The sequence below is a fragment of the Zootermopsis nevadensis genome, unplaced genomic scaffold, assembly GCF_977971745.1.
Source record: "Zootermopsis nevadensis isolate Lab colony 2312 unplaced genomic scaffold, Znev_1.0 Znev_ptg000003l, whole genome shotgun sequence".
Lineage (NCBI taxonomy): Eukaryota > Metazoa > Arthropoda > Insecta > Blattodea > Termopsidae > Zootermopsis > Zootermopsis nevadensis.
Genome location: NW_028259135.1, coordinates 12,442,781 through 12,466,333, shown reverse-complemented (window position 1 = coordinate 12,466,333; position 23,553 = coordinate 12,442,781). Strand labels below are relative to the sequence as shown.

Here is a 23,553-nt window from a genome sequence, read left to right as displayed (position 1 = left end):
ATAACATATTTTGCAAGGGAAAAAGAAAACAGTTTTCATTTCTCATTTCTGATATTATCCAATAATTCTTTGGTACACAATTTTGAGACATATATACAACATGAAGGAAATACATTTAGATTCCTTCTTTCAAATACAATGACAAAACTACCATACATTAAAACTAAGTTATATAAATAATCCTAGAAATCATCACACCCATATCTGCCTCAATTCTGTTATGTAGAATGGGGCATGAGGATGTGATGTATTTCACATCGCAGCCTAAAAAATTCCATCACATCCTTATGCCCCATCATGTATTTGGTCTCTTGACAGTTTCTTGAAAAATCAACTATGCTAACCACTAAATCACGCTAGTTCCAACACTGGTCTATAATAATTACGGGCTATTTGTGCAGACAAAGAGCTTTTGCAGTATTAGTAATGTAACTGAAGTAAATTATGTATCCTGTAACAATCTTTATAAATTAACTTTCTGTGACTGTGGTAAGGTCTCTAAGTTAACATCAGAGGAAGAAATAAACCCTAAAGATGTATTCAAAGTGTAACATAATGTACTCTACACAAAATGTGCCCAGAATGGTAATTTAATTATATAATTTGAATGTGTGTAGTGTCAGAAAGTGTTACAAGTATTACAAATTTACATTTTCATTCAGTGCTTATTGCATAGGTCCCATTGCCAAACATGCATTTTCAGTGCACACAAAATAACTAAGCCAAAAATTTAACTCCATGAAGCAGGGAAATTCATGAGAAGCTTAGCTAGTCAAAATTCACTGTCTTCAATGGAACTCACAGGTTAATTACCACATTCAAAAGAGCCCACTCAGCCCTACCCTGAGCCATATAGATCCAACCTACACCCCAAACCCTCTTTTGCAAAGATCGTTTCCAATACTGACTCCCATATGAGTCTGGGTCTTCCAAGTAGGCAATTTCCCAAAATCGTATACACACTTATAATCTCCTCTATATTCACTACATGCCCCACCCATCTCATCCTCAAATTTTATCACACTACTAATATATGGTAAAGAGTATAAAGTATGTAGATCCTCATTAAGCAATTCTTCTCAAGCATCAATATTTTCCTCAGTATCATTCTCAAACACCCTCAATCTGTGTTCTTCCCTTAACAGACAAGTTTCACATCCATACAAAACAGCACATAAAATTACAGTTTCATACTTATGTCCTTAGACAGGAGACAGAGGACAAATGATTCTGAACTGCGTGGTAGCAAGCATTCTCTGAATTTAGTTTGCTCTTACTTTTTCATGACTGCAATTTTGATTCGTTAAAGTTGCTCTAAAATATTTTATTTCTGCCACATTTTCAAAGACATACTAGCAACAAGGATATAACGATTTGGTCCTGTAGTCTCAAGCTAAGACATGAACACATTCTTAGTTTCCTCTGCATTTACTTGTACACCAACTCAGCTTCTGTTCTTTTCTTTACGATATTTGTTTTCTCCAGGTTAACTAGAGCTACATAAATTTCAATATAAACTTTTCCATTTTTCTATTAAGATTTTGAAAGAAAAAATATCATTACATGAGAGTCCTCTTATGAATCCATTTTGATCTGCACCTAATTTATCTTTTAAACACACACATACTTCACCAACTTCATTTCATGAAAATATTTTACCACTCATTATGGAATGCAAATGAAGTGTGATCTTCACAAAAATGCAATTTCCTGCTGCATCAGGTGCAGACTTACAGGTCCCTGCAGCAATAATTGCAGTGGAAGCATGAATCATCATAAAATGATTGCAGTAACAGAACCAAGTACACTGAAATGCTTCTGTAGATGTTACTGCCTCTGACAATGCTGCCATTGTGGGCATCAGTAGCACTAACAGATCCATACATTTAGATTATTCAAGAAATTCATCCAACATCATAATCATCAAAAAACTTGGTACCATATCATATCACAATTCTATTTTATCAAAAATGTTCTTTTCCAAATAAAGAGTATTTTAAATATAATATAAAAACTTACAATACAATCACTTATATAATAACATGTGCACACACATACACACATATTATAAATATAAATACAGTACACATCTGTCTTCCACAAATGTTTCTTACACACTCGGTATTATAACCATTCTTTTCTATTATACATATCATCATACCAGTACATATGTCCTTGGATTATTACTAATTAACACCTCAAAGTTTATTAAATATACATGTGGAGAAAGATTATTATAACACAAAAACACCTTTTTAAATTGCTTGCAGCAGACAAGCCATTTAAATGGAAATGTCAAAGGAAGAAGAGGAATGAAATGCAGGCAGAAGATAATAATTTTTTTCCACATAGTACAAGTTTTTCAATAAGAACCTGTTTTACAACTTAACAAATGTTCTTAAACCATGACTTCAGTTCTTGAACTTTCTTAAGTTTAAATGTACTTACCCTTATAATACTTAATTTTTTGTATAAGAAACTTCTTCTATGATCATATTTCCATGGTAATGCATAATTTCTATATTTGATGATCCACAACTAAGCATATGTGTTAAGAAATGGCAGGAGAAATAAATATATTTTACTAATCTTGTCAAACACTAATAGGCTCAAACCAGAAAGACCATCATATCTAAGTGAGATGACACACACTGAATTTGAGGTTATACAAAGGGTATTTTTATTTTATTTTGTATCACACAGGAATAAAAATTCCCAGCTCATAATTTTTGAGTACTTCTCCCAAAGATTCCTCTCATTTGACTCAGCAACAAATAATCTGTACCAGACCTACATCTGAATAGCAACACACAATTTTAATGTCTATTCTACAAGAAACTGGGGATTTAAACATGCAAACTACAGGCCTGCCAACCAGACTCTAACTAGTGGGTTAACAGTTTAGTGCTATACTTCTGTGATGCATGGCCAACTAGATCATGCATAAGAACTACACAGAGCTATTCAGTATCACACATATTAAAAAAAAAGAGGGCTACCATATTCTTACCACTATATCCCGAGGCACTTCCTTTTCTGATTGGTGTAATTTACCACATTGTTCTAAATGACGATATTCTACCCCAGAGAAAGCTGTATAGATCTAATGATAGTTCAGGGTGTGTTCAAATTACAGAGCTTAAATTTACAACAGGGTTTTAATTTAAGAAAGATATCAAACCCTCAGCCAAAATGTGCAGCCACTAGCATAAAGTGTATTAAAGCAAACTGATGTATATCATCATCCACTGTGCATTTTGAAGCTGATTCTAAACACCTCATAATGCAGCAACATCAAAATGCTAAATGGATGATATACATTAATGTGAATGTTTAATGTAAGGGCTTAGAATAATGAACACATTAAAAATACTAAAACAAGAGGTAGTCAGTTATGATTACCAAACTAATAAATGTGCAGTTACACCAAAACAAGACAGCAACAAGGCAAATATAAAATATTATAAATTACTGTTGAACTAAATGTTTCTTCATTATTATCTTATGAATCTTCTGATCTCAAGGACCTACAGTTGTCTATAATGTGGGTATGTACCATAATTTTATCTGTCATACTTAGTTTATTTTGTGGTTATCCTACTGAATTATATACAGTGTTCCCATAAAATTAATGTAAGAAAACAAGATATGCATTTATGCTGAACAGAATCTTACCAAAACGAAGTAACAGCATTAACAGAGGAGGCTTATATTGCCAGTGTCAGCACCCAGAAGTAGGAGTCGGTTCAGGGGAAGAACAGCCATTGCTGTCAGTACCCCCTTGAACGTATCCGAGCGCAGACGCGTAGATGAGAAAGAAGCATGTGCATCTACAGATGTGTGGACACCTATCCGGTTGGCAGTTGTTCCTGATATCAGTTCAGAGCCGTACCCGGACAGGCAGTGCACAGGCTCAGTTGGGCCCCTGAACAGAGATGTATACAATACTGTTGTGAAGTATCAATCTCTTAGAGTGATATATATTTGATATATACAGGGATCCAAGAGTTGCCTCTACTCTTGTCATTATGTGGCTAGAAGTCATACTGACACACTTTATTTTATTTTATTTTGTTTAAAGATTAGTGGCAGCAGTTGCAACCAAGCCTGAGACTTTTCAAATTCTAAGCTAGTTGCTAAGTACAATAATTACAAGCAACCATCCAAAGTTGACAGCAGATCCAGCGAACAAAAAGTTGTGTATATATCAATATAACTCATATAATGAACAATGGCTAACAAAATACTGTTATCAAACATAATGCAATAAAAATTCAGTTTAAAGTTGCACACTTACTTCATGTGGAAACTGAGTTTGCCATCAGCAGCTGCCCATGCAGACAATGTCTGGTCCAAAGATGAGCTCACCAGTGTATTATCATTAGCTGCCACCAACTGCAAAACTTCTCCCTCGTGTCCTTTCCATGATGCCAGTACCATACCCGTGCGTAAGTCTAGGATCGTGAGACAGCCGGATGATTGTCCTACAGCCACCCAGTGACCGCTTGGACCCATCGCTATGCAACGTATCAGCCCAGCTGGGCTCAATGAAACCTTTAAGTATTTTCAAACAGAAGTTTTGGTTTATTAAATTTTCATTGCTACAACAATCATATTATTCATATTTTATACAATAGAAGTGTTTTAAACTTTAATTTCTTGTCTGTCAAGATTTCTCTTATTTCTGTTTTAATTCAAAAAAGAAAAACTAAAAATGCATGACTGCTCTGGACACCTTTCAGTGACTGGAGTGTGTGTGTGTGTGTCTGTCTCCTGATTCAGGTATAGGCATTAATATTACGAAAACTTACCGACTAATTTCTGAGAAACTTGGTATGTATGTCATGGCATTGAAGACCTCTCTATCATTATAAATTTTAACTCCATTATCACCTACATCAACATAATGGCCATGCATATTTTTGAAGTGAAAAAATGCATATATAAAATGTGGCAAAATTGATTAAAATGCATTACAGATGGTATTGCAATTTTTAATAAATAAAATATCCATCTTTAGACGGATACGTAATCACGATCTTTGACAAATGAACATTTCTGCAAATAATTAAACCACCTTAAGCTCGCTGACAAATGAGCATGTGCGAGCATCCAAGAGGCGGAGGGTAGCATCATTGGTTGCAGCGATGAGTGAGGTGCTTGGTGGTGGCATAGCCCGCAGGACTGTGATGGGTGGGTTGCGAGATGAGTCCAACTGCGCCACAACAGAGCCCATGAACGGATCCCACAGGTGCACCACAGAGTCACAGGATGCAGCCAAACGCAGTGACTCCAGGAACGTGATGGCAAGGACTGTTTTACGATGACCTGAGTATGTCCACTGACATGGAGTCATGGTACTTCCATCACCCTGCTCACATCAGAAAACAAAATGATGCTAGAACACATTTATATGTCATTAACTTCCTGATACATGTGAACTGATTCTTGATTAAAATAAATTTCACATTACAATGATCAGTTAATGCCAGTGTTATGCTTCTGAAAAACATATTTCTGAGAGAATTAATAAAAATAGATCAGACACATATTGTCATTTCAGTACTACATATGATAACTTGGTCAGACTGGTCATACAGTCCTTGCCCCAGTCCCATTTAGATTCTGTGTCAGACCCTGTCTGACATCCTGACATCCATGGAAATTACATTCCAGTCCAGTACTGTTGGATTACCTGTAATAAAATTCTAGTTGCACTGGATGAAAAATAAATAAAATAACTAAATATTCAAATATACTTTAAAGAAAAACAGACTGTCGTGACAAACATGGACCTATCTTCTGACCCCTTTCCTTTCTTTTCATTTATAAGCCTTTATTATTTCACCAGAACATCTATGACTTTCATGGCTTTTATTTGCAGTAATTACCTGGCTACGCAAAGACCAGAGTTTGACTGTCTTATCACGACTTCCACTTAAGAAACTGTTTTCATTGTCAAGTGCAAGAACAGCCCGTACACTATTTGTATGGCCTGAGAATGTCTGCAGTTTGATCTGCTTGAAGTTGAAACGCGTGTCCTTCTCAGCTCGTCCAATCTCATGCTCCCAGTATGCGAGCCAATTCCCACGAAGATGCCTGTCAACATGATAAAACATAATATTGTACAAACATCAAAATTCTGTATTCTTTAGACTATAAGATACACTAGAGTATAAAACACACCCAGACTTTAGAGGGAAAAGTTTAGGGAAAAACCTGCCATATCTTTGTACTATAAGATGCATGCAGAATTTAGGAAGAACTTTGAAGGATTATAATGCATCTTATATGCCAAAAAATAAAAACTAGTAGTAACACCTAGAACAATCCCTCAGTAAAACTGACATCAAAGTCATAGTGTCCTGTGACAAAATACCTTCTTTTTTAACATATTCTACCAAATGTCATTACGACAGACATTTGCCAGCATCACTACCATATGATTTGGTCATGAAAGTTGTTACACAAAACTGAATTGATTATTTTTTTTTTTATACGCAGAGCAAGAAGTGCAACAGATTTTAATTGATTGACCTGATGATGATGAGATAACATCGAAACATGTCGTCAATGTAAAATGTAACAAGATCTAGTATCTAAGGAAAAATGTTATAATTTTAAGTAATTTTAACAACATTTTTAAGTTTGTGTAAAGACGGTAAATAAATTATTGTACTGAATTGATTAATTTTGTGGGTTATTTAAAACACTTTCAATTGCACACATTTTACTCAGTAGCGACAAAGAAGATGTGAATATGTTCAAGAATGGTGAGTAATGAAGGTTAAGGAAGAAGGCAACCATGGTCAATTTTAAGATGCTTTCCCAGCATTTGCTGCAATATTTCTGGAAAACCAAGAAAAATCTCAATCAGATAGGCAAAAGTTTTCAATATTCCAGACACAAGAAAGATAAGAGAAATAAAAAGGTGGCAATATCTGTCCATATGCCAGCACAAGTATTTGAACATTCTTTGTATTTTCTGTGAATAATTTTTTTCTGTTTCCTATGCACAACATTATCTCAGATAACTGATAACAGTATGTAAGTCTCTAAAATTATTATAATTCACTTTGATAATTTTTAGCAATGTATTCAGTGTGTTGTGCTGTAATTGTTAACCGATTACATATGCAATGCACATTCTTAGATACATTTTATATAGAATAACTGAGAAAAATTTCAAGCAAGATAAATAACCCAAATGCAAAATGTACCGATTAATTTGTAAGTTATTTGTTGACACTGTATCAGCTATGGAAATTATGTAAGAATAAACTGAATGTGAGGATGACCATAAATGGTAAATTAAGAGTTTGAAGTAGTTGTGGCCTACTGGCCAATACTTTCCAGAGAGTAACATGATAAAACTTGAGAAAAGTCTTCACTTCACATTTTAAAACTATTTCCTTCAAATATGAAGTAGATATGTTACCAGTGCCCAGAATATGCTCAGTAAATCCAAGGCGGACAAAGAGTGCATTTGGTTTTTGGTAATAACATAAATAAAAATTGTACTGACCTATTTATTCCTTTTAATGAAAATGAAATGCCATCAGTAGCCAGATTATTTGTAATTATTACCTATTGGTATTCTCCATTTTCCTGCTTATCAGAGCCATCATGTCTCCACCTGGTGCTTGAACATTGGGACTACCAGATGGGTGAAGCTGTAACGAAGATATGTCTGCTCTCTGCAAGTCAATTCTATTACCAACAACTGCAACATTACTGCCAAAACTACCAGATCCTGTAGCCTTGTCTGGGTCCTTCTGCCCTCCAGGGCTAAGGTAGTCAGAAAGATACAACACATCAACAGAACATCCACTGGTATGTACTGACTGCATCTCTTGTTCATACTCATGGCATAAGTCTCGCACAAAATCATGATTTTTGAGTGAAGCATCTATAACATTTTCACCAAGGAACCTGAAGAATGGTAGGTATGTCATATGTGCCAACTCTGCTGTGAACACCTGCTTCAGTTCTTCAACAGCCTGAAATGAAGGATGGACTGATCTTTATAAATTAATAAGGTTTGTTGGCGAAGGGACAATATCAAGAAATAATCCCACAATTTAGTATATACTACCAAATATTTAGTGTCTTGTAATGGTATTTCAATGCAGATATCACATATTTAGTGTCTTGTAATGGTATTTCAATGCAGATATCACACTTACAAATCAATGTCACAGAACAGAATTTTTTTTAAAAATAGTTACGTACCTTATTTCTTACTTGATCGTGGGGGTGTTCGCCCTCTGAACCAGTCAAGGGTGGAGGGGAGAATGAGTCCGCAGAGTCATTTTCACGTACCCTTACATGTGAAATCTGCATAGGCATTCCTTTCACTGTCCACTCAGCAGTGGTTCCATCTCGTCGAATCTCCAAGTAACTGTTTTCTTCTACAGATCTGTTAAAATACAATATAGAAAACATTGGCTCAACGGGGCATATAATTGACAGACTTAGATCCCATTGCTCAGACTGAACAATGTGCAATGTAATAGCCATCTTAGTACAATCTACAACATATTATTATTCTTCAAGAATCAACAGTTCTGGATTTTCTAGACTTAACTTTCATTCTGTTTTACAATGCAAATTCCCTATATGTTTCCTTAAAAGTGACAGCATTATATAACATACCTTAGAGGACTGTTCTTCTTGGCCTCACACACTTTGCCTGAAACTAAATTAATATCTTCTGGTCTGCCAAATGCTTTATCAAATGTGAGAAAGAATCTCTGCAGAGAAGGAACAGCCAAATGGCGACGGGTCATCTCACAGCCAATGCGTAGGGCCAAAACATACACAGCATCCACAAATTTGGCTGCAACAGCACTACGTGCAATGCAGCCAGATGGGAATATAAACCGTGTTGTAGACACCAGGCGAACTGCTGGATGTAGAATGGTCTTCAGGATCACATCCTAAGCAAAACAAAGGAAATTGTTTCAGTAGCTTCATAAATTTATTGGTTTTATTGTGAGGCAGATTCATGGGTTTAGCTCGAGTCCCAGTGACTCGTGCACATGTTAGACTCCTTGGTCCATGTTTAACATGTGTGCATTACTAATTAACTCACTCCAGGAATAAGAATCCTTCTTGAGAAGCTAGCACTCATTCAACTACTCCAGAAATTCCCCATCTGAAGGTTCATTACCATGTTCACAACAGCCTGTCACTGGTCCCTATCCTAAGCCAGATGAATCTAGTCCATATCAACACACCCCAAGATACACTTTAAATATTCAAAAGAGAGCAGACAATTACTGTTGACAATGCACATACTGAGTGGCCATCAACTATAACATGCATTGATATAAAGAAGTAAATCAACCAATGTAAAAATCACAACCTAATAATCAGCAAGAAATTGTGTCTGAAATAAGCATGTCACAGAAATGAGTGTTATTAGAACAGATTATGGCTAAATTGAAAACACATTATTCTGACAGTCAGAAAACCTGTGGATTGTTGAACCAAATTCATTACAAGCAAGGTAATTACACTCATAAGTAATATATATCCACCACGTGATCATTTTATCAGAACTTATAATTGTCACACACGTTTTCTTTTACATATTTGCAAGGAAACTGTTTAAACATACCTGTAACTGATTCATAAGAGTGGTATCACAAAGATATGGTATGATGTGCTTGAGTAGGGCAAGGCACCCGACAAGGCCTCCTTCCAGATTTACAGTCATCTTCCTCTTGCAAAGTGCAATCAATTCCCCCATGTGGGGCAAATACTGCAACAATATCAACTGCTCCCCATACAAAGCTGCAAAAAGACATAACTCCATTACTGAAATAAGATGAAATACATTCACCTGTAAACAAAACAACAAAAGAACAACTATTCAATCAATAATGCATATCAAAGGGTGAAGAAAGTTTCAGAATTTGAACAGTCACAATTAATTGCCTTCATACTACAGTGTAAGCAGACAGCAAGTTATAGAGAAGTGTGATATACCGTCAAAAAGTACTAACCTGAAATCAATGCAAGGCACTCCAATACTTTGATCGCATTCTGATCTCCAAATACTGCTCCTTTAGATATAGTAATTGTAGTTGTACCAAGGATATCCTGACAATTACTGCCATCAGATGGACGGGCAGAGAGGTTTTCCTGACCTAGATAGCAAAGTGTCAACATGCGGAGAAGATTCCGAGACAAATGGCGTGCTGTGAGAACAGGACCCAAACGATGGGACAGCCATACAACAGAATCCACACTCATATCTGATACCTGTACAGCAACAGAAATTAAAATTATGCACAGATGCTTCTTGATTTTTGGGTTATTTAACAGTGCTGTTTTGTCTGCATCAGATGAGATGGGAAAATTACCACATGACAGAAAACAGAGATATTTTTAAACAATGCAATCACAGTGTATTATTCCGATGTTCGCTTGGAGAGACTAAACAAAGCAACTTAATACCTTAGTCAGAATAGCTCATTCTGTGTCTGAGATTTGAACAAGGTATCTCTCAATACAAGCCAATTTCTTTGGTTAGAAACAGGCTTTTACAAACCAGTTATGTTTCTCAAAACAAAAGCCATCTTATCACATTCACATGAAGCCGCATACCTCGCATTGTGACGTCAATTTCCGAGACTTGTCACTCCTCTGTATGCCACCCTGTCCACCTGTGAGACTACAACCATCTGGATCATTTCTCCCAGCTTCATATGCACTTCCCAATTCTTTGCTCCTTTGAGAAGTGCCACCACTTGACACACCGCGCTCTTGAAACCTTTGATCACTGCCAGAAGGAGGAGACTGCTCAATCTGAGGTATTCCTGCATCATCCACTTCTTCATCTTCTTCTTCTGGTAAGATGGTGGGTTCATTATCACCTTAAAAATTATTTTGTCATTGTGTGTAAATTATATAATATTAATTACAGTAAACCCAAAGACCAGCACCCCTCAATATACCATCTTATGTGTTTGTAACAAAGAGTACCTAAAATGAGCACATTTTGAGGTTATGTTTATCCAGACATTTTGTCTCTGAATCTAAACCAACTCCATGCTACAGACTGCTTATTGAGAAGCTGATAATCACTCAGCAAGTTTAAAAAAAACACCTTTTATTGCAATATTCAGAACAGGCAGCCAGTAAACCCTGTATTCAGAGAGCAGAATTCAATAAAATCCTCACACTCTATTCCATTAACATCCAGTTTAATACTATCCTTCCACCTACTCACAACTCTATAACTACTGAATAAATTTCAATTAAATGTGCATTGTGGTGTATTAACTTCAAACTGTTGGATAAGATAAGAACCAAACTCACAACCTCCTGAGTATAATCCAGAAGTGTCAAATGTTTGGTGAGTTCTAACAGGATCCAAGAAAGAAAAGCAGAATAAGAAAATATGTTTGAAGATTCATACGAATAACTTCAGCAGGCTAATTACTGGAATGAACAATGAAAAAAATTGTATATAACAAAGCACCTTGCAATTCCAAAGAACTGTTATCCTCCAATTCTCCACCAGTCTGTGGCAAATTTAGGTCAAGGTGGTCCATCAGATTGTACAGAGGAGCCTGTCCTTCACCTGGAGGCGAAGATTTGTCATTCTCCCCTGTCTCAAACACAAACACCTCTGCAAACAGACAAATATTCTATACATTTCTAACAAATGATTCACTCAGAATTTGATATTATTATTAGTCTCTAAGAAACAAGTACACTTCTTATAAAATTGCATATCTGCAATTATGCATATTTCAACATGCAATTATTGCAGACAAAGATTTGTAAGGGTGGGGCTGGACATAGCAAGTTGACTGACCAAGAACAGTTGGCCTCTGATCAGTGACGTAAAGAAGTAAAATATCAGATAGAGACAGCGGGGTTAGTTTAGTGTGTTACTTAAGATTTTGAAACACAACTAACCCCCCAAAAGGGGGAGATATTTAAGTTTTTAAAACGCAACTAACTCCTCCGAATGGGGGTTGGTCAAGTGTTTTAACCCCCCATTCGAGTTTAGTTTCTTACACAGAATTTTAAAACGCAACCAAACCCCCGAGGAGCTCCGAAAGGAGCGCTCTGCTCTAGTATACCAATATTTATCACATCCATAGTAGCTATGTTCTTCTTCTTCTTCTTCTTCTAAAGCCTAATTACCTGGCTCAATTTCTGCATCAGATGCTTCTTCTTCCATCTTATCCTTCTCTCTCCCTTCAGCACCATCATTTTGTTTATTCTGATCAGAGTCTGCAGAAGAGTCTTCGTCCAGTGGTGAAAGAACACCTTCAACTTCATGGGAACCCTCCTCTAGTTCACAGCTCCTAAATAATATCACATTTCTTACTTCAATACCTTGCTCTTCTCTCTGAAACTTGTAAAGGCTTTTAATTAATCAGCCAATATGATATGTAGGTTATTTAATAACACTATATTAAGTAACACAATGGTGAATAACTAATGTGAATGTGATTATATACAGTAAATTGAAAAAAAATAAATATATTTTAAAGTACAGGACTCAGTTATAGCAAGAGGTTTTAACATTGAAGTAATTGTTTCTTTGAGGTACAGCTGTCTGTAAGGTTCAACTCTCTTCTTTATTTTGTTTATAATAATCAGTTTTCAATAGATGTTTTCACGATTCAATTTATGACAGAAACTCCATTTTGCACCCTTGTTATAAATCAAATGTGATCCTTAGATGGTAGATCTATCCATCCCTGATGGTATATTTCTTCAGATCACTATGTGAAACAAAGCTCAACACTTAAATTATAACCACATGGTAAGTAACTCAAGAAATATACCTGTATCAGCTCCTACAGTTTATGAATATGGGTAAGTTTTCCACTACAAAACAAATCTCATTTTTTTAGAAATATCAAAATAAAATTAGAAAAGAATGTATTAGTTACATACAGATACATTTAATTTTGGTAGTCTGATTTAAATTGTTGACTGTATAATTTCAAGAAACAAATTTCTGTTCTGTAATAACACTTAAGTGTCCCACGCCATAGCCGCGTGGTCTGAGGCATCATGCTTCGGACCGGCGATGCGGAATGCGCGCTGGTTCGAGTCTCAGGGGAGAAGAAATTTTCTCATGAGCTTTCGACCAGTGTATGGGACCGGCAGCATCGTGAGGAAATTGGGGAGCTATAATAAGTAGCGTAATCCGGTCAGGAAAGCTAGCAATGGCTGGGGGTTCATCAGGCTGACCACACGTCACCCTATATCTGGTTGATCGTTCACCTCTGCTGAGGCATGTGAACTTGAGGCCAACAGTCAAGCTAGTCGGCTTTGGCTCTCTGGAGCTGTTACGCCACGGATTTAATTTAAAAAACACTTAAGTGCAGCAGCATTAAAGAAATACTGACAGCCCTATATTAAGAACTAGGATGGAAGTATATTTCACTCATAACAAATTCCATAAGTAACCACATTTATCAACAACATATTCTGTTATATGACTGCAAAGGGAAACTAACGCTATTGCATGCTAAGTTTATACTACATACTTGAGATGAGATGCCTTATTCCAGAACTCTGATCTGTGGTGATGCTCTGACTGTGCAAGATCCCTGTAGCCACCAACAGCTTCCACAAGAGGAGCTATAAAGTTGTCAAGAAATACTCTGAGGCCAAGGCGAACTATCAGCTGAAGGAGGTAGCTGCGATGATATAATTTGACACGTTTGTTGCCTGTATCTGAAGAGGCTAGGTCATTATCATCATTAGTGTCATTGTCATAAAGTTTAACTATAGGCTCTAGCAATGTTGCAGTTGTTTTTTGAGGTCCCAACACTTTTGCCATTGGATCAAATAAATGCCATGCTGCAAGAACAGAAGATGATGGATCCTCCAATAACTCTCTGACATATGGCAGAATAAGATCTAAACTTTCTGGTGAGGCAGAGAGCATTTCTGGGAGAAGGGTTGATAGTTCTCTGGCTGCTGTTTTCACTTTACACTCACTAATCTTTGCAAGGAACAGACCTTTTTTGTTATCTACTTCAATTTTCATGCAAGAGTTGTCAACCTCAGTCACAACAAAAGTTAAACTAAGTTCTCTGGCCATGCTAGAATAGTCATGTAGTGTATGGAGGAGAGAGTAAATTCTGGTAAAATGATGAGGAAAAGGGAAAACAGCTGATGAGAGAAGTGGTTGAAGAAGCTGATGTGCAGATGGTGGAGGCAAGCCCTGAGAAGTTACTGTAGGATAACGGAAAGGCTGAGAGACTCTTTTAAATGGCCGAGGGCTTCTTGATATATCTTCCTCTGATTCAACTATGGGATTCTCTTCATCACAGCATGATGTGGGGTTCAGGTCTACCTGCAGGAGTAGAGAGATGGCCTGTCGCACACAGTGAGGTAGACTTTCTCCAGAATGAGCAAGTACTGAAAGACAGGCACTCAGACGGTGATTGAAAGAAAATGAGCCATTATAGCCAAGAGGTCGAAGTTTTGATGCAAGGAACAATTCAATGACCAAGCAACCCAGGACCTAAAATGGAACAGAAACAAAGAATATTATTAGTATATATAGTACTCAAAAGAAAATGGACTATTACCACAACATAGAAGGAGAGACCTGCAGTAAGTATAAAAAATACCTTTCACTTCGTGTGTTTCATATTTATAATTGGCTTAAGTTTAAAAGCTTAAAAATGTTTCAGGACAAAATCAAACAGATCGACAATTTTGCAGGTAGACTGGATCCTGCTTAAGCTTACCACAATTTAATATGACCAATGTATGATTTGAGGTTTTCACAGTGGTGAGTATGAAGATTTCTGTCTTCTGGGTTGTTGTGCTGTGTGGTCCATGGATGTGATGATACCATAAGTCTATACAGAATTTCTTTATAAAACAAGGAACAAAGGTTTTATTTACGCTGAAGAAATTCTAAAGGAAGACAGTTATGTACCTGCATTTCACGAATCCTACGTCCAGCAACAACCTGCTTGTAGGTGACACTAGCAGCTGATTCTTGCTGCTGGCTCTGATGGACTGGTGACACAGAGTTACAGTGGAAAGTTCTGCTAATGAAACCATGTAATTGCTCAACAGCTTGTAAAGCAGCTGCAGGGTTGTATTCTTTTGGTAGGACAATCACTGGGGCTGCAGCACTAGAGCTACTATTACCAGCAGCAGACTTTTGTTGCTCGCTTTGTCGGTCTCTCACTCCACTTTCATCTGCTGACTGTGATGGAAATGGAGCCTGCATAAAATAGAAATAACATTCCAGTGAATTTTAATATTAATTTCAAGATTAAATTCACAGGCTGCCAAGTTCTACAGAAAAACAAGATACTGTGAAACCCCCCAAAAAATATATTTGGATATTATGGAACCGAACACCAAACTGGAACATTCCTAAATTGAATAAAATGTGAGAAACATAACTTTACAAGCATAATGAAAATTTATATTCTAAATAAAATAAAGCTTTCCCACATACATTCAAACACACAGAGACTTCAATTATACCTATGCATTCTCAACCTATGTCCTGAGAGACCGATTCTTGGGTTATTTAATGTTTATGTTTCAGCAGCAGAGTTTAAACAAAATTAGAAAGGTGTACTCTTTGGAGTACAGCACAATTCCAAAGATATTCTTTGTGTCACATCATAGGTGATAACATCAGGTACTTCCAAATACATGTCTAGAGCATTACAACTATACTAACCTGCTCAGTCTACACTTTATACTTTAGTTTCGTCTTCTTGAAATCCTCATACTAACAAAAAAATAGCACTAACCAGCAGAGATCCACGGGACCGACTGAGAAGACGAGTAAGTGCTAGTGGTGAAGATCTTGGCTGCCCCTGCAATGCTGCTGATTCCTCATCCTCGAAGCCTGAACTCTGACCCTCATCTTCACTGACACGTTCGGATGGTTCTGTAAGCATTAAAATGTCTTTCAAAATATAAAGACTATCAAATATATTTGAAAGATCTAACAAAAGATATTTCCATTTGTTTAAATTATCTATTCAGTCTACGACTAGGTCTACATAATAAGCTATGTCATATTTTATGTTTTCACAGCAATCAAAATGTGGACTGCTTTCTTCCAGTTGATGTCTTCTAGGTAATTACCATTGCCTCATCCTTACTTCTACTATGAACACTAACATATTATGAGATCTGGGGTTTTCATGGCAGTGAAGACATCATTATTGGTCTTCGGAATTATAACACTACATGGTAATGTAGGCAGATACCAACAATTTAGAGGAAGAAACTGCCTCCATCTTTGGGGCTGAACGTTGGTGTCAACCCAAAAATCTTCATACCATTACTACAGAAGTCCAACATCAACACTGAGGCAATATGCTCCTCAAAATTACTGGTAAGCTACAAGACTATATAGCAACATAACCCAGACCATAACTATAAACAAACTAGAGATTTAAACAACATAATACATTCAGTTGTTCTCAGACCTTAATCTGAATATTAGAAATAATGTCTTATTCACTACAACATAAAGAATTTAGCACATAATAAGACAATGTTGTATAGATCTCACTCTTTCTATCTCGTGGAGGAGGGTGGAGTTTTGGGGGAGTCTTTCCCCAGAAAGGTGATGGCATGTGTCTCTGGGGATGTGGCTGAGTAAAAAGCTGAACCACTCCTGTATTTGTCAGTGTTGTATGACTGTCTACCAACTGTAGACAAACATTCTTGGATTTCACTGCAGCACTCCCAGACAACCTGTAATTATGTAAAAAACATTGTGTTTTGAATCAACCAGCCTCAGAAAAGCATGAAACATCAAGACACATAGTATGATAAGGAGGAACCATAACTCACAAGGGGCCAATGATTTTAACCAGACAACTGCAAAATTCTGAACACCACATACAAATCAATAATCGCTGCCCTAATAACAATAAAATCCTTACACTGTATCAGTGTATGCATACTTTACTGCCTCTTGTTCTGCCGATAAAACACAGACATCATACAAAAAGTGCTTAGGGAATAATGTTATTGGTGTGATAAATATAGAACTTAATGAGGTTTATGAAGAATGTGAAGTAAACTTACACAGCAAAATCAGGAAAAGCCAGGGCAAGGGAACGACAAACATATTTCTTCCAAATTTGGTACTGTACAAAGTATAAGCTGTATGTTTTATGATGCTGTATTAAAAAAAAATGATAGCATGTTTTGTTAATTCACTACACTATAAATGTCACCAGCATCAGCTCATTTAGACACACCTGATGAGAGTTTACTCACTTGTAGCCAAATGTAAGGTCTATCCAGTGATGCAGTCTTTCAGAAACATACATACTCTCCAGAGCTTCCAAATGTTTGTCAATGAAGTCCTGTGTAGATGTGGCCCATTGCGGAATCTCAAGATCAGGCAAATCCTCATGTACAGACTGCAAAATCAACTAGAGATGTTCTCACCAAGCTACAATAATTCTTGGGTTGTGTAAACTCTTTTAAACAATAAAGACTATAAAATTAGAAGTAAAAATGAAATTAAAAAGAGAGAAAAATTATTAATGAAAAATACATTCTGTGTGGTATTCTTTTCATTTTTCAGTGCAAACACTGACTTTTCCAGGAAGGACCTCTGAAAAATATCAAAGTCTCTTTGTATGGCAACAACTAATAAAATCAATAAAATCTTAAAATCTTAGATTGTTATGATCACTATTTCAAATGTCAAGAGAAATGTGACAACATAACAAATTATGTTTCAAAATGGTTATGATTAAACCAACTGCAAGAAGATTTGGTATCTGGCCTTTTCCCAGCCACTACACATTAGTGTACTTTACTTCACTTCACTACCATCAACCTAGAGAATTCTACAGACACACTTAAAAGAACCTGTTAAATCTGTAATTTTGACTGAAGAGTGCAAACATATGAGGAAAGCACTTCGAAGTATTCTGGAAAGTGAAAAAGTGATACTCTAAAGCATATTAAAATTTTGGAAACACATGAAGTGTTATGGTATGTTGAAGAAAATACAAATAACTGAAATATAGACTTACAGTACATACTTTATGAGGAGTTGTCATATATTGAGATAGATTATGCTACATCTCCACTGACTCAAGTGTTTGAACAATATTTTTTTATCTGTTGTATACATAAATAATATTAAATATTTTCTGAATGACATCTTCAAACTCCATGGAACAAAACACTAGAATCAGTAGTGAAGGGATTAAATGTTCAGTTACAGTTATGTTAGGTTCTTAAGGAGCTTAACACTCTCTCTAAAATGTACTTGTTATTATTTTACCTCAAATACTGCAGGGTCAGTAAAAAACTCTGGAATGCATTCATCAGGTGTCCACTCCTGCAAGCGTTGAATAGACGATGGATACTCAGCTGGTACCCAGTTTGCACGAACATACTTACACAGCACTGATCGTGGTGTTCGACGTGACATGTATACATAGTATGTTATTTCAGAAAGAACATCTGACACATGATGTGGTACCTGTGTATTTTAAAAGACGCACTGGTAAACAGTTAAGATACGTTTGTATGCTTAAAATTAGACATCATATAGCCAGGTCTCTATGACATACAATTGTTTCAAAACACTTTTTTGTTGAGTCAGCACTTGCATATTAAGAAAATAATGATAAGACCCTAAATCAAGCTAAAGGTTGCAGATATAAAAAGCAGTTCTACTAAAACAATAAATATAAAGAAAACTGAAACTCAAGATCTCTCAGTATGCTCAGAATTATATGATATTAAAAACGAATGTTCACAGTTTCAATGTCTGCAAATTCTCAGAGTACTATGAATAATTCTAAAGATCTGGATTCTCACAAAGGGTGCAGTCTTCTTCAATCTAAACCATCTGTAATTGAGAAACCTTCAAAATTCTTTTTGTACATGCTGCCGGACCAGAATTCAAGCTTACAGAGAATTTTCTCTATTGAATCACAGAAAAGCCAGTTTATGTAGAAAACAACTTGGAAGTCACTAGCAAGTGACACAATTTTAAAAAAAAAAATCCTACTTAAATTTACTACATTTAACATGTCTTATGTTAAAGATTCTCTTTCAAAGCATCTATCTTACATGGAACCTTTCCCATGAAGTTTTCATACCAAAATTATAATGCATTCCTTGTTCTTATATATACATCATCAGCTAACCTTAAATTTCCTAATTTATTTAAAATGTACATACAGAAGATTATCAATCTCTGAAGGCATCAGAATATACTGGCTCTGTGCTGTTTCTTCTACACATTCTTTATGATCTTTACTCCTTTTAAACCCTTTACAGTTTAATTTGCCTGATTTTAATGAAATAAATTGGAATAAATACAGAAGTTACATACTGCATAAACCACTTCACATATAGACATACTTTTTTCATAGAATGAAGTACCTGAGATGCTCCTGCAGCTGCGTCATATGTGAGATCTAACTGGCGATCTCCTTTATTAAGACGGAACTTAGATCTTGACAGATCCCGCCAGTTGGACCCAGAACACGAAGAGAAGTCAGTGACCCAAGGCATGACATGATGGCACGTAGGGTCACCATATCTCCGTCCAGCAAGACAGTTGAGAGCTGTGAGGTAGTCAAAGTTGGACAGTTGACCATACACCCACATTTTGCACAGCTGTTCCAAACCTGCCACTTCACTCACCTCAACTGCACTACCACAAACCTGTACTTTACTGTCCTCTAATTTGTTCTGAGATAGTCTGTGGTTTCCTGGAATAACGCCAAGAGTCCTCAGGTAACTGCTACGTATGTCATCTAATGTTTTCGTGTCCTTCTGAGAATTACTTAAGGTGCTCCATCCTGCTTCCAATTCAGCCTTGGAATGTCTGTCAGTTTTTACCGAAAAATGAAAATCTTGTCTGTCTGCATATAATACCTCTTGAGTGTGGTCCAGTGATTTCACAGGAGAGGAATCAGAATTTGATTCATTTAGATGTCTCTTCAAAGACAAATCGCAATAAGTACACTTTACTTTTAATACCTCATTCAAGTCACCAGGATTTTCCCTTTCTTCCTCCTCAGCTTCTTCATCTTTTGTTTGGTCCCTTGTTTTGGAAAATGTCTCCATGCAATTACTAGGGGCTCTTTTCCTTTCAGCCTTTGGTTTATCATGGATATTGTCTTCCAACTGTGGAAATATCTAAAACAGAAAACAAAGTATAAAACTAATCAAAATTACAATTTTCATTATTTTCTACTTGTTGGTATTCAGGACAGCGTTACATGTTTTTTTAAGTCCATTTTTGGAATCCTTTTCAGAATAACTGTGCGAAATCCATACATTTAAAAGAATATCCCACTTCAGCTTCAAACTATTACAAGGATCAGACTTCACACTTGTGAAGCTTATTCTTGGAATAAAATTCTTTTGGATCCAGTAATTTTTTTACCGAGTACCTGATCTCATATACAACACATAATCTATTCATTACTGAACCATAATATCTAGAGCACATAAAGAATTACAAAACAGACCAATGTCCTCCACATTTCAATTGCTTGGATTTATAAAATATGCTACAGCAGTCACTCATCATCACTACCAGTCCTGAAGCTATACTAGCAGCATCACTAAATAAACCACACACACCTAGCAGCTAAGAAGTTCAACCACTTGTTGGTCCATTACATTTTAAATACTGTAAATTAAACCACTGTATTAATTTTTTTTTAACATAACGGTGTCTCCTTCAAACAGCCTGCTGCTTGGCCTAGAATACCAATTTAAACAGAAGAGGTACATGATCTTTGGTAGTGGTGTAGCTGGATATCATGGCTGCCCATGAATAAAGCTGGATGACAAGATTCTGGTGGGTTAATGACAAAAGTGGCCATGACCTGTTTTTAAGTATTAAGTATTCTTGGACAGACTGAGAGAAACTAGGTGATATTTAAAGTCACCACTGAAACAACATGATCATCTTTCAGTTTCATTATGCAACATGAATTATGTGATCAAGTGTTAAACTTCAGAATCGATCGATAATAAACAAATTAGAATCAGGTTACAAAAGAGATTTAAATGTGATCTCATTCCTTCAACCAGTTGTGCTGTGGATCATGAGCTGTTTTGGCCATGAGAACTATATTTGTGTCCTTACAGACGCAGAGGTACTTTCAAATCAACCTATACTATACCCTACAATTGTAATGTTATATACCCAAGAGGATCCACATTTGGAATCTTTGTCCAGAGACTAGCCATCCTTTTTAAAATTTATCACAGCTCCTCTAAATGTTGTTCTTCTGGTTTGTGATACCATATGATTTATAGGTTGATATAAACATTTGGAGAAACACTGTCTCCATCTTGCAGGGTTGAAACGCTGAAGATAGACAACACGTTTTACCACAACACTGGTACCTACCGTGAGTCCACATTTCTCCATCGTAAGAACCGCAAATCTTACATAGCTGCCCTCAGTCTGTCTGAGTAAATTCAGTTCTAATATTCAAAATAAGGTATGGCTACTTCCTCCTGCATTCATTCACCTTAACAATGAGTGCTATACAACGTATACATTTGGAAGAAGCTGTTAAATAAACCAACAACAAGAAAAGACACAAAGGGTATTTCTTACCTGTATCCACAAATTCTCGGTAACCAAGATGTCACTTAGGGTAACATCTCCAAGGACTAACCCTCGGTCATGCATAGCCCTCATGGACTGAAGAAGCTGATAGATAACAAACAGAGGCTTAGCATGAGAAGTGCCCAACACAGCTGGGCTGAAGGTTACACAGTCTTGGAGTGTGTGGCAGATATGTGGTTGCTGGATGATTAAGAAGTAACTGTTCAATTCCAGTGCACACAAGGCTGGTAATATATTACAGTGAGCATCATACATTTTCCCTTTCACATCAGTGGAAGTTGCATTGATAATTCCAGGGTTCACATTTATCAAGGGGCAGCCAAATGTACGAGTGATGATATCTCGCATCACTGTATTGTATTTAACAAGACTGATATTTGGGCTTCCTTTCCCATCATTGGATATGTTGCCACCTAGAACACAAAGCACATAAATAATATATTAAAATTACATGAATTGCCAAAATAAAGTTTCCTTAACATAGAAAATATATAATCAGAGAAAGCATATTTGTTATCACTTTCTAAACATTGTAATTCAGATATAGGAACCAATCAGCTCTCAGTTTATAAGCACACTCTAGTATTAATGTCCACTTTAACACTTACTGAGGTATTTCTTGAAAGCTTCTTTCCAAAGATTCTTGTGATTGGTTTGTGATACATAATGTAGTAGCTGAGCAAAAGAAAGGTCAGACTCTGTTTTTGATGAAACAACTCTGGGTCGGGGTAATGGGATAACTTTCCTATGCTTCTTTAATAATACCTGTAAGAAGAACAGTATACAAAATTAATTGCATAGCTACATCAAACATTCAGTCCATAAGTACAAGAAAGTAAAAACATTCAACAAAACAAAAAGTAATGCTTACTCTGACAAATAGCTTCTGCCATGATGAACCCAATTCTTCACCCTGATGCAGACATAATTCCACCTCATCTGCATTAAGTGATTCATGATAAATAAATTCAGGAATCTGATGAGTCTTCAACAATGACCTATATTTTGGGAGTAAAATAATGTGGGTCAGATTTAAAGAAAGAACACCTTCTCTCCTCACAGAAAAGAAGAGTATTTCAGCTTTACCCATTCATATCAATGTTTTAAAATTACATTCACCTTATCATTATAAGACTTACTTTATCCAGGTCTTGTGGACAACTATCACAACTCTATCCTTTGTGGATGTAGATTTAATATACTTTGGATGAATCCCTACTTCTTCTGCAACTAGATAAGACGTATCCATCGAATAATTTACTGACTTTTACAAGAGTATCTCCTTATTATATATATAAGACACGAATATGCCTCCTTCATTATCTATCAAATTCATGGCTCAATAATTTCAAGCCCAAAAAGCACGTATATGTCTTTCAAACTACACTGGGAAAATTAAATGTTAAACTGAATGTATCATTCAAAATATACTGTGTCTGATAAAAGCACCAACTGATGACAGGCAGATTCAAGGTTAGGATTTCGAAACTCAGATACTAGTTTCGGTTAACATAAAACTGCAAATTATGACGGACATCTGTTTCGGTGTTATACAAAGCACTCACTAACTTCCTCCAAAAAATCGGTAACATAAATTAGAACCGCGCACAAAAGTAATGGATAAACGTTCTATTCATCCATTCTAACCTACTGCAACCATCACTCATTTTGTTTTCAAACAGCACGGCATCCGGTAGCAACTATAATATTAAAATTGGCAACATACCAGCGACATCTTAGAAGTGTTCTGACTACCAACGTCAAACACGTACAGACGTTATTCGTATCGTATCTGATAGATGTCCCCAATCGCAATGTCATTGTAACGTGTCATTCTACGCTTTAAAATGTTTGCTAAGACAAAAATAAGCTCAAATTGATTTGTGTACTGATGTCATTATTCCACCTCCCGAATGCAAACAACCGTCAAGTCTTAAACT

The 23,553-nt window shown here is 36.2% G+C and overlaps 1 protein-coding gene across 2 annotated transcripts; it reads right to left on the bottom strand.

The window, feature by feature from the left end:
- Positions 1–32: 32 nt before the first annotated feature.
- Wdr81 (WD repeat domain 81) lies at positions 33–23,528 on the bottom strand. 2 transcript variants are annotated; one of them, XM_087342552.1, is made up of 23 exons: positions 23,340–23,528; positions 22,485–22,611; positions 22,222–22,378; positions 21,602–22,026; positions 19,399–20,160; positions 18,287–18,487; positions 17,263–17,408; positions 16,547–16,731; positions 15,774–15,913; positions 14,936–15,229; positions 13,527–14,512; positions 12,166–12,329; positions 11,492–11,641; positions 10,615–10,883; positions 10,011–10,269; positions 9,623–9,798; positions 8,656–8,939; positions 8,233–8,419; positions 7,588–8,000; positions 5,892–6,099; positions 5,078–5,371; positions 4,298–4,554; positions 33–3,925 (listed from the first exon to the last, which is right to left on the bottom strand). In XM_087342552.1, the coding sequence occupies exons 1-23, from the start codon at positions 23,432–23,434 to the stop codon at positions 3,694–3,696; spliced, it is 6,411 nt and encodes a 2,136-aa protein (XP_087198678.1). In that variant the 5' UTR covers positions 23,435–23,528; the 3' UTR covers positions 33–3,693. The 2 variants fall into 2 exon arrangements, with proteins under 2 accessions (XP_087198678.1, XP_087198677.1); XM_087342551.1 differs by lacking the exon at positions 23,340–23,528 and adding an exon at positions 22,753–23,305.
- Between the last annotated feature and the right edge of the window lie 25 nt (positions 23,529–23,553).

Excerpts from the sequence above, each read along its gene's own strand:
- Wdr81 (XM_087342551.1), bottom strand. The coding sequence starts at position 22,862 with ATGGATACGTCTTATCTAGTTGCAGAAGAAGTAGGGATTCATCCAAAG. Across the intron at positions 15,914-16,546 it reads TCCTCCACGAGATAGAAAGA|AACCATCCGAACGTGTCAGT; the intron begins GTGAGATCTATA and ends TAATGCTTACAG. Across the intron at positions 3,926-4,297 it reads AAACTCAGTTTCCACATGAA|GGGCCCAACTGAGCCTGTGC; the intron begins GTAAGTGTGCAA and ends ATCTCTGTTCAG.